Source organism: Lepisosteus platostomus, chromosome 13, assembly GCF_059453375.1.
Source record: "Lepisosteus platostomus isolate fLepPlt1 chromosome 13, fLepPlt1.hap1, whole genome shotgun sequence".
NCBI classification, from domain to species: Eukaryota; Metazoa; Chordata; class Actinopteri; order Semionotiformes; family Lepisosteidae; genus Lepisosteus; species Lepisosteus platostomus.
Genome location: NC_142623.1, coordinates 19,465,585 through 19,478,847, shown reverse-complemented (window position 1 = coordinate 19,478,847; position 13,263 = coordinate 19,465,585). Strand labels below are relative to the sequence as shown.

At 41.0% G+C, this 13,263-nt stretch overlaps 1 protein-coding gene across 8 annotated transcripts in view; it reads right to left on the bottom strand.

Moving 5' to 3' along the window:
- adgrl1a (adhesion G protein-coupled receptor L1a) overlaps window positions 1–13,263 on the bottom strand; it is a 310,848-nt gene that overhangs the window by 29,702 nt on the left and 267,883 nt on the right. For 7 of the 8 annotated variants that reach the window (XM_088603728.1, XM_088603730.1, XM_088603732.1 and 4 more), the window contains 3 exons: window positions 10,250–10,418; window positions 8,838–8,993; window positions 6,219–6,315 (listed from right to left, as the gene is read on the bottom strand). In XM_088603728.1, the coding sequence (XP_088459854.1) occupies window positions 6,219–6,315; window positions 8,838–8,993; window positions 10,250–10,418 (422 nt within the window). The remainder of the gene's footprint in view (window positions 1–6,218; window positions 6,316–8,837; window positions 8,994–10,249; window positions 10,419–13,263) is intronic. The other variant, XM_088603734.1, reaches the window with a different exon arrangement.

Sequence of the window (13,263 nt, the reverse complement as noted above, 5' to 3'; positions counted from 1 at the left end):
TGTGTGCATCTTTTTAAAACCCTCCCTCTACCCAAACTGCACCCTTGTAGCAGCTCCCTAGTTCGTTTCTATTAACTGAGCAGAGTTCCACAGTGGGATGAGTTAACACCAAAGTATTAAGTATAAAATCCCTTTATATTTGTATTTTTATTAGATTTCTTATTAGAATTTGAATGAACTACTGACTTGTACTTTGCAATGCAAAGAGCAGCCTTCTTTTCATGGATGTGCAGAGACCAACAAATGGTGTTAATGATGAGGAACTCCTGACAATGAGTCAAAATGATCTGATTGGGAGTGTAAATGTGATGGATTAGATACTGCAACGACTCATATTGGCTGCTGATCTGTCGTTTACCTGGAGTTGTGGTGAACACATTTTTATAGATCTGATCCATATGAATTCAAGACAGATAAATGACAAGCTTGGCTTCCACTAACCCCCCCCCCCCCCCCTTAAAAACAGTCAAAGTTGTTATAATAAAAGAAGAAATAGTGGAAACTGTGCTGTGAGTATCAACAGTTTATGTTAAGTGAATTTTGACTCCTAAATGTGTCTAGGAATTTCAAGTAAGCAAAAGAAAGAACTATTGTATAGTGCATGGTGCAGTGAAAACAATTTTGGAAAGATTTTCAATGTGATTCTTTCTTTTCACTAGGGAAGTCAGGAAGACATTCAAAACCAAAGCATACCCAGACCTGCAGAAAGCTAATACTATCGTAAGCCAGATATATTTCTATCGTAAGTCAGAAGTTAAGCATAACAAGGGGAAACAAACAACTGTTCTTTGGCGTCCTCAACTTATTATCTTAGCAAGAAAAACTGCTGACACATGTACTATACAGTATGCCAAAATGAGAAAATACATTTTGCAAAAAAGTGTTCAAGGGTCAGAGCAGGCCAGTGCTTTAAGAGGTAGGTATTTAAATCTCTCTCCGCAGTAGCTCAGCTCTTAGATAAGTGGAAATAAGAACAGCTGTGCAGAGGTATCTAAAGAGCCAGTCAATTGCATCTTCTGCAAGCTTTTAAACAACAGCACGGGGGTGGAAATCCTCCTTGTTAATGAGAGACTTGGGTAGTTAAGACAGCCTGAGGACAAGCTGGCAGATGCTAGCATCTCAGTGCCCCTGGGGCACTGACTGAAGCCTGCTGCTGTTTGGCGGAGGATGCAGGCTCATGGGAACATGCTGCAGGATCGGCAGGGGCCAGAGAGCAGTCAAAGAAGCATTGCCTGCTTCTTTGAACACGACATAAGAAGGAGCAACTGAAGTCAGAATTTTACCTTCCCCAGACTGCTGCTGTTTGAATAAAGGGAATTCAGTGGACTTAACATATCCCTGAGCTGCTTTTATGGTATTTGTTTTCCATGTCTTCTTTGTTTCAAGTCCTGGGCTTTCTTAAGCTCTCTCTCTTTGTTATTTATGCTGGGAACTGTTACTGTATGTGCTGCACTAACTCAGCGCTTCTGAGCTTCTGAAAGGTGGATTAAGAGGTGAAACAAAGGGAGTTATCACTAAGGAACTCTGTTCTAGAGCACATTTGATCTGAACTGGAATCTTACCAGCTAGTCTGTGTTTGAACTGCATCCATCCATTTTCTAGCATCTTTTTCTAAGTCTGGGTTGTAGCAGAGGCAGAGTCTTTTCAAGCAACAGGCACAAGGCTGGATATACCCTGAATGGGACACCAATCCATTCCAGGGCTGACATACAGAACAAACAATTTTATGAATAAGCCGATTAACCTACACTATCAGTATGTGTTTATACTGTGAGATGAAACTGGAGCACCTGGAAGAAACCCATGTGAACATGGGGATCACATATAAACACCACTCAGATAGCACCCCAGGTCTGGTATTGAACCCAGGAATGCCAACCACTGTTGCACTCTGCTGCCCTGTTTATGAACTTTTACATTTTACAGTGAATGGCAACACCAAAAAAGAAGATATTTCTAGGAAAAAAACTAGAGAAGGTCAGCATAAGAGGCTTTGACTGAACGCTCTTAGGTTAGGGTTGACCCCTCGGACGGAGAACAAGGAAGTCAGGACTCCCATAGAGAGAGAAGGGGGAGCTTCACAGATGGAGAATGAATGCAGATAGACAAATACAAGCTAACGATGGTCTTTCTGTGGTATTTAAATCTTTTCAGGAAGTGATGTTCTAAAGGGCTACAAATTAGCAGCAGAGGCAACCATGTTACAACTTTCCATGTATTTTGTGATTGATTTTCCCCCTGAACATTGCATTGATTATTTCATGGGCTTCTGAGTACTGTGTGATGCTATTATGATGTCCCAACTCGACCTTCTCTCAGTGGGCTTAGGTGAAATGTTTTTTGCTAACAATGCTATAGTTAGACTTCAACAATTGCCCTTTTCCCACAGCTGGAAAGTAGGAACAATGAGAAGACAAGACCGAAACTGAGCTACATTTAAGAGGAGACTTGATTAATGGTGTAAAGGATTTTCACTCGATTAAGGGGGTAGACTTCAGTTTAGATTTCTTGAGCTCACACACTAGTTTCAAGACTGAGCTTGACTGACAGAAAGGGCAGTCTCAAAGTGCTTGATCTAGCCTGTTCTTTGAAAAGTTTTCTTATGCTTAAAGAAGCAGGGTTTGGTGGGATTTTAGAATGGAAGATGGAAATCTGAAGTGGAGCAGTAACAGAGGACAACGTTACAAATGGATAAATGGGAAAATAACTTTTCAGAACGTTTACATCTGTAAATACAAGCTATTGGTGTGGTCATTTCTTCATTGTACAACATTTTTGTTTGTTTGTCCTATACTTTCACTGTTTTATTGCAACAGGATAATCCTACAATTTACTATTATAATTCATTATTATAGATTTACTATAAGATAAATCAATGTAAAGTGCAGAGAAAATGCTTGATCAAAGACTAAGATACATTTTAAATGGGTATAGATGCTTTAAGGAGCACCATCCAGTTAAATCTTCACCAACTAATCTCCTAATCCACTCAACTCTGGGGATTTTTTTTATTGAATGTCTATAACAGAAAATCACAGTATTTAAGACACAGAAGACGACAGAATCATGCACCCATCTTCTAAAATTATTTTTAAAAGATAGACAACAGTACAAGCAGCTGGAGAGATAAGTTTGATTGACATCCAGATTGTTCTGTTCTGCAAGCTGTTTTAAATGATTTCAATCATTTAAATGATTTCAATCATTTAAAGGCTCTCTGAAAAGATAAAAAGTCAAACAGCTTTTAAAGTACATTTTCTTAATTCTTGTGTCATGTGACACGGACGCCACATCTAATTTTTGACAAATCTTCATTAATAAGTGTTTTCTTTAAACTCCCTTTTTAATTAATTCCGCATCTCTCTCTTTCAAAAGCACAGCAGATTTTCTCAATGGCTGCGTTATTAAACCTTCTTCCCCAAATTATCTCATAATCAGCTGTAATGGCAGAGATGGGCCCACAGTTATTGCCTCTAAATGAGCTTTAATCTCCCCCTTAAATAAAATAAATTAACGTCGTACTCATTGAGTCAGGTAATCAATTAATTTAAAAATGGATTAATTTATGCCACTCAAAAACAGAATGGTTATCTTGCCCGCAAAATTTGCCATCAGAATTCTAATGACTGGCAGGAATCGGGTGTCAAAGCTGCAGGAGCTTGATTTAAAAGAGACAGCATAGTTTAATTTAACTCTATACACAGACAGTTTTACCAGGGGATTCCCAGTTCAAGCCTCATCTCATTCATGGCCTTGCTACTTTATGTCGCTGAGAAAATTACAGAAAATCCTTGAACTGGGATTCAACTGGGTAAGCCATCAAACTGACGTTCTGTTGTACTGTATGTGACCCTGCAGTAATTGCTGATGTGTAGTTCAACCTCTATCCTCTGTGGGGTTTTTGTTTCTGGACAAGCTGCAAGCTAATTGAGGTTTCATATTCATTTAAATGGGCAGTTGCACTCCAAGAAGTCAGCTCAGGCTTCTTTATAGGAAAAATGGGGAATAAGCATATAATAACATAAATGGTCAAATGGACTCCTCTCTTTGCAAATGAGAGGAGTCCATTTGACCCATCTAACTCATTTGTAGTGGCTAACTGATCCAAGCATCTCCTTCACCCATTTCCTGAAAGGAAACTTCAACTTCTTGGCTGGGTAGTTTGCTTTACATTCCCTTAATGCATTGGGTATAGAAGTGCCTTACTGTTCTTGGGTTTGCACCCACATAGTCTCTATGTGCGGAATATAAGAGTGAACACTGTGCCTGTGGACCACTGAAAACACTGATTTGCTTCTCCAACACAAAGATGAAAACAAACAAGAAAGTTACCCACCTGATTTAAAAAGCAGAGCAAACCAGAGATGCACATCAGACACTTCCAAAGGGAAGTAATCCAACATGTTCTTTCATACTGAACCATTTATTATCTTACCCAAGTCCAATTTAAGAGCTGATCGGTCTTCTGACAACTAAAAATTAACCAGTAATTATTAACCATGTTCTCCTACTCTTGCTTTAAGAACATAGGACCTTCTTATCATTATGACACATTTTTAAATGTTACAGGCTCTTCCCCTCCTAAGTTACGCTTGACTTATGCCAATTAGACTTGACATAAGACCACCATAAGTTAATTTTAAAACTGGAATGATGGGATACATACTGTACGTGGAAACTACTTAAGGTCACGTAGCAGTTCCATAAATAACTTTTGCTTTTTGATCCATGAGTTTTTTATTTTTATTCCTGCAGACTCTATATAATCCAAGATTTTTATTCATTTTATTATAGACTACAGTATATTAATTATGCTAAAAATGTATGCAGTGCACAAATCAGACAGGAACCTTCAACCATCAAAGTATAAAATTTTAAATTAATTAATATCAAATCTTCACACAGCTCAAGAGTGAAATCCGACTCAATCCGTATGAAACGGTTGCTGGATCTGAACTCTTATATGTTGTAGACAGTACAGTAGGGTCTCGACATTTGTGAGGGTTCCATGCAGAGAACCATCACAAATAGCCACATTTGCATTTAATATACTAATGAATAAAATATAACAATATATAGTATGCATAGACATAAAGGACATAAGTTATCCTCCCTTATATGAAAATTAAAGTATTAATGCATTGGCTTTGTTATGAAAATAACATTGATCAACTAAAAGAGTAAAACAGTAATCACAAACTAGTCTACTAAAATAAACAGCATGAAACCCTCCCCTGTGTCCTTCCTGTATGTTCTCTCTCTGCCCTTGTGATTAGCATTCTTCACTGTAATGAAAAGGGTAATAAACTCTCAGTGAGACTGTAAAGTCGCCTCCAGCCTGTCATTCCCCACATTACCGATACAGAACTTTGTTCGAGTATGAAAACAAGAACACGATGAGATGGGAATGCTTGGTAGTGGGCACTTGAACATCGGGCAGGGAGAGGTGTAGCGGAGCTAGTTCAGATACGGTGACGTCAGCGCCCTCACTGGGGCGTCAGTGTGTAGCAGGGACCTCAGCTGCCTGGGCAGAGGGAGGTCTCCTTTAGCTCATGTGGCTGGTTCCCTGTTGCGTCTCGCTGGAGACCCGGGTTCGCGCCCCAGGTGCTGCAGGACATATATTAGTGAGGCTCACTCACTAATATATACTTGTCTCACCACCCTAGTCTGTAGGGCAGGTACTGTAATTTTAAAGTTGTGCTGAACTACCTTTAGTTCCTTCCATCCAAAACCCTCTCATCCAGACCACATTGCAAAACTGTGAATATAAATGTTGCTGACATCAAGACCCTACTGTACATTGTTCACCACGCTCACTTACATATATACCATATACTGTATCATCATTTAGTCTGCTCAGGACTGCGTGGCCTAAGGACTGCTGTCTGTTTGTTGTTACTCTCAGCTGCTGGAGGAACACTATTCTCCAATTCATTTGTGCCACAGAAGCAGTCATAAGAATGACAGACAGCCCCGTTGCTGGACAAAACAGAATCAAATATCTTAAAAGAGAGAATGAGGAGGACCTGTCAGGATGTGAATAATGCTTGGACAAAGTGCAGGCAGGTTACAGAAACAGCTATAGCAGCATGAGATGATATGCACTGCGTACCAGAAACCCAAGCCTTGAAACCCAACCTTTAAGGGCCACGCATTGGCGTTTCAACTCGTGTTCTTGACGGACGGGAACATGGAGCTGAGCCGCAGCTCAGAGTTACCTCGGTTGAGGGAGGGCGTGCTGTTGATGTCCCCGGCCATGAAAGACGACTCGGTCTGTTTGCGCACCGTGTCGTTCCACATCCTGCGAATCCGGCTCTGAAAGACATGGAGGGGAAGAGAGAAAGGGCCAGGAGAAGGGAAGTGAGTTATGGGCCATTTTATGAATTCACAGAGATGGCTCAGCAACAACACAGCTGTATCTGATTTCCCTCACCTACTGTAAAGACAGTTAAGGGGTGACACATGCATACTCTGGGCTACAATCAGATGTGCTGTTGAAGATTGAGCACAGCTTGTAGTCTTAGTCTGGAAATCCAGCATAGGAAGCACAGCTGTTTAAAAGGCTGTGCTGTTGCTGTTAAGAAATGCAGTAATTTGAATATTAGAGCCAAGACTTAATATCAAAGAAATGGAAGTTTTATGAATTAGATCCCCCTTCCTCCACAACACACAAACACACCCTGATGTGACTGAGACAGGTGTTACTGCTAACGGCATGTTCATGCTTGGTCCACTGTGGGAATCTGGTAATTTAATCTTAAGTGTTTCCCTTTGACATAGTACTGTGACTAGAAAAGTGCAATTTGCTTTTTTTTGCTGTAACTCCCAGATGAAAGCTTGACTTGGAAAATCTATCACAGTTCTTTTGCAAATAGGTTGACCACAGTTTTGCTGTAGTTTGAATATGCTTTCATTGTACTGCACTGCACCATGGGAGTGTCATGACTACTGGACCAAGTGCTCCAGTGTTCCTATGGTGCAGTGGACTAAAATGCCACTACTAAAGGCTTGTTGAAATAATAGGAAACCACAGCACAGCAATGGCAAAACCAGGACAAGAGTTCTAAAATACTATTGCAGCCAAAGTAAACTCTCAGGGTGTGTTATGGTATTTACCATAACAGAGTCATATGCCTACCAAATATGTGTTAAAATTGAAGGTTCTCTTGACCTTTTATAGGTTCCTCAATTCAAGACACAATAACAGTAAAGAATTCAGTAGTTTTTTCCAAAACTAAAAACTAATTAAACAATTCAATCCACAAAAAAACATAAATTTATTTGAAATTGCATCATTGCAAATATTGCCAAAACATGGCATAGTTTTGAGTAGATTTTATAGTAGAACAATAGTAACACCAGCAAAAGAAAATCCTGCCCACCTGAAAGAACAGAAGACAAATGAGTAGAATTTTAATATAATGTTGATGGGTGATGGGAGTCAGATTTTCGTAACTTTATTGGATTTTAAGTCTTGATTGCTGTGATATGCGGCAGTTATTTACACCTGCTTAGAATGTGTGTGAAGGATGTTGATGAAACCACATCTGAGCAAGGAGTATATATAATAGTGTAGTGATGTGCATGTCTTGCTTCATCTCTCGTGATGAAGTCACAGTTGAAGTACAGTATATTGGTTGAGCATTTTTTGCTTAAATTATAAATTACCCCCACACCCAAGGTTAAGAGCGCCGTATTAACATTTGTGATTTTGCCTTCCTGAGTGCTAATAATGATTGCTTTTTATAATAATAACCTTTGAATATAGCACCTTTCATAGTATAACATCTCAATACATTGTACAACAAAATAATATTATTATTAATACTAATACTAATCACACCACCACCTACAACAATAATTACCATCATCATCATCCTAAATCCTACCACCATAAACACCATAACATTCAATATCAATTAAAAAGCCTTGAGCAGGCACCAAGATAATATTTATTAAAATGCAATAAGACTCCAGCTCATGATCCTGCAAAGTATGCTTCATATAAATGTTATACCTGCACTAGTTAAACAGCTACTGCACAGTAAAAGAAAAGCCCAGATGATGACTACTTGGGCCCGATAATGAATTCTAAGCCTCCCAGGAAAATGAGAAGCAATTCTGCACATTTTCTTATAAAATGAACTAGAAATGAATTTGGCATAGATTGCAAGTTAGGAATTCAACTGTGAGCACAATAAGCACTTGGTTTTTCAGAACAGTGAGCACACATATTTGACCTTAAATGCATCAAAACTGTTTCCAGATCCTGCTCAGTTAATTTAGAATTGAAAATTATGCTCCTTCTCTCATTTTGTCCCTCAGTGTGAGGGAGCCTGTTTATATTTGCTTGCAGATCACAGCTGCATTTTTCTTTCTTTCTTCATCTCAGCGGTCCCAGCTGTCATTGATCAAGCTGTACAGTATGTTTATGATGAGGCAGAATAAGTGATTACTATTTTCCAATCTGTGCCACACTCTTAGCCTAGTTGATTAATACCTAGTGCATTCAGGACTGTATTCCCAAAAAGCATGTCCACGTCATGTGTGAACAGAATTGAACTCAGATATTTTGAAAGTAAGAACAAGCAGGCTAAAACAGGAGGAGAAGCAGCAAGTTCCTTTTTGTTTTAAGCATCTGCCTTCAAATATTCAAAAAGGGAAACGCAAATACGGTCTTGTGAGAAGAAAGCAGATCCTCGTAGTATTGTTTTGTAAGTAAGAGGCTTTAACTGATGTCTTTAAATCTCAAATGAGAACCGATATTTGCATTTGTGGTGATCCTTGAGAAAGGTGCTCTACATAAATAAGCATCTGTTGACTAACAGGCCCACTACCTGTCTGTGTGCTGATCCGTGCCGTGCCTGGCTGCCTGTGTAGTAGCGGTTGTTGGTTCTCATGGCTGAGGTCTTGAGGGAACCATGGGAGTTTGCATTGGAGGTTCGGCTACAGCAGTATGAGTGGCGCAGACACTTGCTGTACTCCTTGTGGACCTGCAGCACAGGGTATATGTCAAAGATGAGCCACCAGATTAAATCACCGTTGTCAAAGGATTGAGGATCATCTTTAGTCTTTAATGGTGGATTACAAGGGGATCCAATTCTACCAATCCAAATCCTGAATTGGAACTAATAAAGTCAATCCATAGAAGTGCTTTGGATTTCAGGATGAAACAAGCCCCTGAGTCTTGACAAAAACAAAAGTAGGCATCTGAAATTCTACCATAAATAGCTTTATTATAAATAGCGGCACTGATTAGTTACTAATGGAATGAAAAAAGTATGACTCCACTGGTTACATGTCTGTATGAAAATTCACGAATAACCCAGGCAGACTTCACTTGGAGTCTTTTAAAGGCAGCAGGAAATCAAAGGTATCAAATTAAAGGTTAGGTGCAGGTATGGGGGAGAGAGTATGTGTGGTGAATTGGTACACACAACTGGAGTGTGGAAACATTATTATATACAAAAGCACTTCACAACTTCCAAAGAAAAGGTCTTGATATCACACCCAGGATGTCCCAGGTTGGTTTGTAGAGGACAGCACCTACACCACATTGTGTGATTTAGCCAGATGGGACTGATCAATGAACATTTAACCACACCACACTTCTGCGTCCAAGGTGCCCATGCCAACTGAATTGGAGTGAGGAACAGATGGAGACATGAAGAGGGAGAGACGGCTTTGTGAGGCCTTTTGAAATAAAAGGTACTGCCCAGAAGAGCCAGAGGGGATCAAGTGCTCTCCTGGTGTTTATAACCTTTCTCGTGCTTTCTGGATCTAATTAAACAAAACATAAATGAAGCAGACTGTGAGAGTCACTCACTGTCTGCTCAAGTTCATTCCAACAGATTGCTACCCTCAACCCTTAAATTTCTTTAATTATCCCTTTCAAATTGCTTTCAGCCCTTGTACAACTTGTACTTGGAGAGTACAGTAGGTCTTCAACATGTGTAGGCCTCATTGTATCTAGGGCTGCAGGTTTTCAGAGTTTATTTCACAAATTAAATGTGTTTATTTATTGTCTACATTCATTAGAAATTAAATGATTATATTTATGTGATGTAAGGGGGTCTTAGAGGTACCTTAAAGCCTATCATGGACACTTCATTGGCCTTTTTGGTGATGGCACACACTAAAGTGAGCTCTCTTACCAGGACACTTTTTTGGTCTTGGTGTTGGTCCATACCAAAGTGACCTCTCTTAAAGAGTCTTTCTCTTTGGTCTTGCAACAGATGGTGCAACTGACCTTCTTCTGCAGGGCGCAGTGGAAGATGAAGATGAACATGCCCTGGAAAGCGTTGAAGGTTGTGAAGAGGTAGGCCATGATGACGGTGTTTTCGTTGATGAACAGAAGACCAAATGCCCAGGTCAGACCCAACAGGAAAAGCAGAGCGATCGCCCCCAAAGCCCACGACCTGGAGAGGCGGAGAAGGAAGGAGAGAGGGATTAGAAAGTGGTGGTAGGGTAGGAATGTGATAGAGAGGAGAGGCAGGGGAAAGACGGAGAGGAGGAGAGGGGAAGAGAAAGAGAGGTGGAGGAGGATTGGAGAAAACATCCGTCAAAGGGCAGAGAGAAATGACCTCACCTCCACCAGCTGCTACTAAAACAAGTCTCCACTGCTTTTCTCTGTTCTGATATCAGAATGCCAACAGGCACAAGCTTGCATTGTAGAGAAGGAATTTCTTATGGTTTAATTTCTACAATTCTGTCTCATAGGAAATGTAACCCCAAGCCCCATATAAAAAGAACATGAAACATTTTTTGTTTAAAATCAGTGACAGAAGAACCCTGCTGAAAATCCACACTAACCGCGTTCCACACTTTCTGCAGCCTTTTGTAGTTGGTTTGATCCCCTGTTGGCACTGACAAGGGCTGAACTACAACAGGGACTGAAAACAATGAGAACAGCAACAAAAAAAACTTATGGAATCCACACAGTTTTACACAGCTCCCTTTCTGTCCAGGACCAAGGTGAATATGTTAAGCTTCTGTAACATGGCACCAGATACATTACACTCTGTGAGCTAGCTTCCATCTGTAATCCCCCAAACACATACTGCCTTTCTTGGGAGGAGAAAGAGTTGGAGCTGTACACAAGTGTGAGGATGTCATGTAGACTCCAAAATGAAATATCTGCACCCAGGGGCAGAACTGAACACATTACTTTTAGCTGTAAGGCAGCAGGATTATCATTGTGCTAGGTTTAAAACATGACAGGATAAATTCTGGGAATATAATATTTGGAACATTGATAAGAAAGGCCATGCTGCCTCTTTCCGCAATCCCCCAATCTGCTCTAAATCCCAATCGCCACTATGGCACCCTGTCCTATACTTAGTGTGATTCTCCCCACACAGGGACTCACAATTGCCTCCTCTCCTCCCTCCTTCCTCCTGCTCTCCATGTGGATGTGCGTGGCCCCCTTAACCTAGCAGAGTGAGTGCCAAGCCACATGCCTCCTGCCACCTGCTCACCAGCACGCACCAAGATGCGTGGCAGCACACTCCCACCGAGCTCTGGCTTGGCTGGCTGGCTGGCTCAGGCTCTTTTTGTGATGCCAGGGCTGTGGCAGCCACACTGCAGCTGTCAGGATTAAGAAGCTGCTCTGAGTGGGATGGAATTCACAGCTCCGTAAAAGCTGGCCATGATTTCTGAACCAGCTCAGGGAAGGGGAGAGGAGTGGTGTCACCCCAATATCACAGAAAGGCACTTTAAAAAAAAAATCTGCTGACACCAGTGCTGCCTGATGCTCACAGCCATGTGATATGTTAATAAAGGCAACAAGAAAAACAACTCTCACCGTGCCCCTCACAATGATTTCAACTTTTTATTTTCCAGAACGACAAAGAAAGAGAGCAGTGCACAGGGCACACAGGGGAAAGAATAGGCTGTTTTTCCTCTCTCTGCTCCTTATTTGGCATGGCACCGACTTCTGTTTTTAAAAGAACCTTTCAACTATGTTCTTCTTATTGCTCTCTCTATAAATAGAAGTTCCAGTGATGATTACAAATTGTACAAAGCTCCTTTTTGTTCAGTTTGTGCTAAGCTAAGTTCATTATTTGCTATTATGCTCCTATTATTCCATTTTGCTTTATGTAGAGAACTATAAGCTGTTTTATCTCATTACAAGTCAATCTCTTTATATAACACATTTGGAGTTTTGGCCCTGGGGAGTCATAATAGAGTCTAAGACGTATCTGTACCTTTCTTTTGCAGTGTTCAGAGCTGTTTTATGAGTCGGCTAGGCAGTACGAACACCATACTGTAGCGCCCCTTCATTGCAGTTGCCTTTTCTAGTCATCTGTTCTTTGAGGGATCATTGTCTGTGATTCTAAGTGTTTTTATTCCCAGCTAAATTAGGAGAAACAACCAGGTTAGAGGAAGCACCTCACTGTTGCACCTGCGCGACACCGCCATACTCCCCCCCCCCCCCATGTGTGCTTCTGACAAGCTTCCAGACAGAAGCAAAAGAAAGGGATTCACAAGAAAAAAAGGAAAGAAATACGAGAGTAAGGTAGATGATTCTCCATGACTAACCATGTGAAGCTAGTGGACTTTCAGAGCTGCTGACAGGTACCAGGACATCCTGTCCCCCATTAAGAAGAAATAAACGTCTCAGCCAAGCGGGAATTTTACAACCTGCTGTAAATCTGACAACATACACACAGCAAAGCCCCGCCATGGCCCAGTCGTCTTCACAGCAGTTTACGAGCTCAGGCACCGAGTCAAATCCCCTATTGATTTCCCATTAGGACACCGACACTGACGGCCTTAAGCCAGGAGACCATTTATTTAAAGCTGTATACTGACTGCTGCTTTGAACGTGCGGTTTGTGGTAATGAGGAAAGGCGGTTCATGCCTTTAAGAATGCGTGCATACTGTATGTGGGAAGAGAAACAGAAGATTTACTGTCAGAATTATGATAAATATAACAGGTCCCACTGCCTGGCAGCTGGTACAGAATCCAAGCAGGACAGGCAGTGAAAGCCCCCCATGTGCTTGCAGGCCCACCAGGTGGCCACTCGGGGGCAGTGTTGAACTGCAGTCCTGTCCTTGGGGGCTCTTAACTGCAACTGCTACAGAACTCCTGGCCAATGCTCAATGCTCTGTAGAGTGAAACAGGCTCAGGACTTCACCCCACACTCTGAGCAGATTTGCAACATTGTAAAGCTCATTTTCATTCCTTTATTGTAGCGGGCGATCCTGATACTTATCTGATGGTTAACAAGAAAAAGAAGAGAATAAAAAGCAAACTTCAAA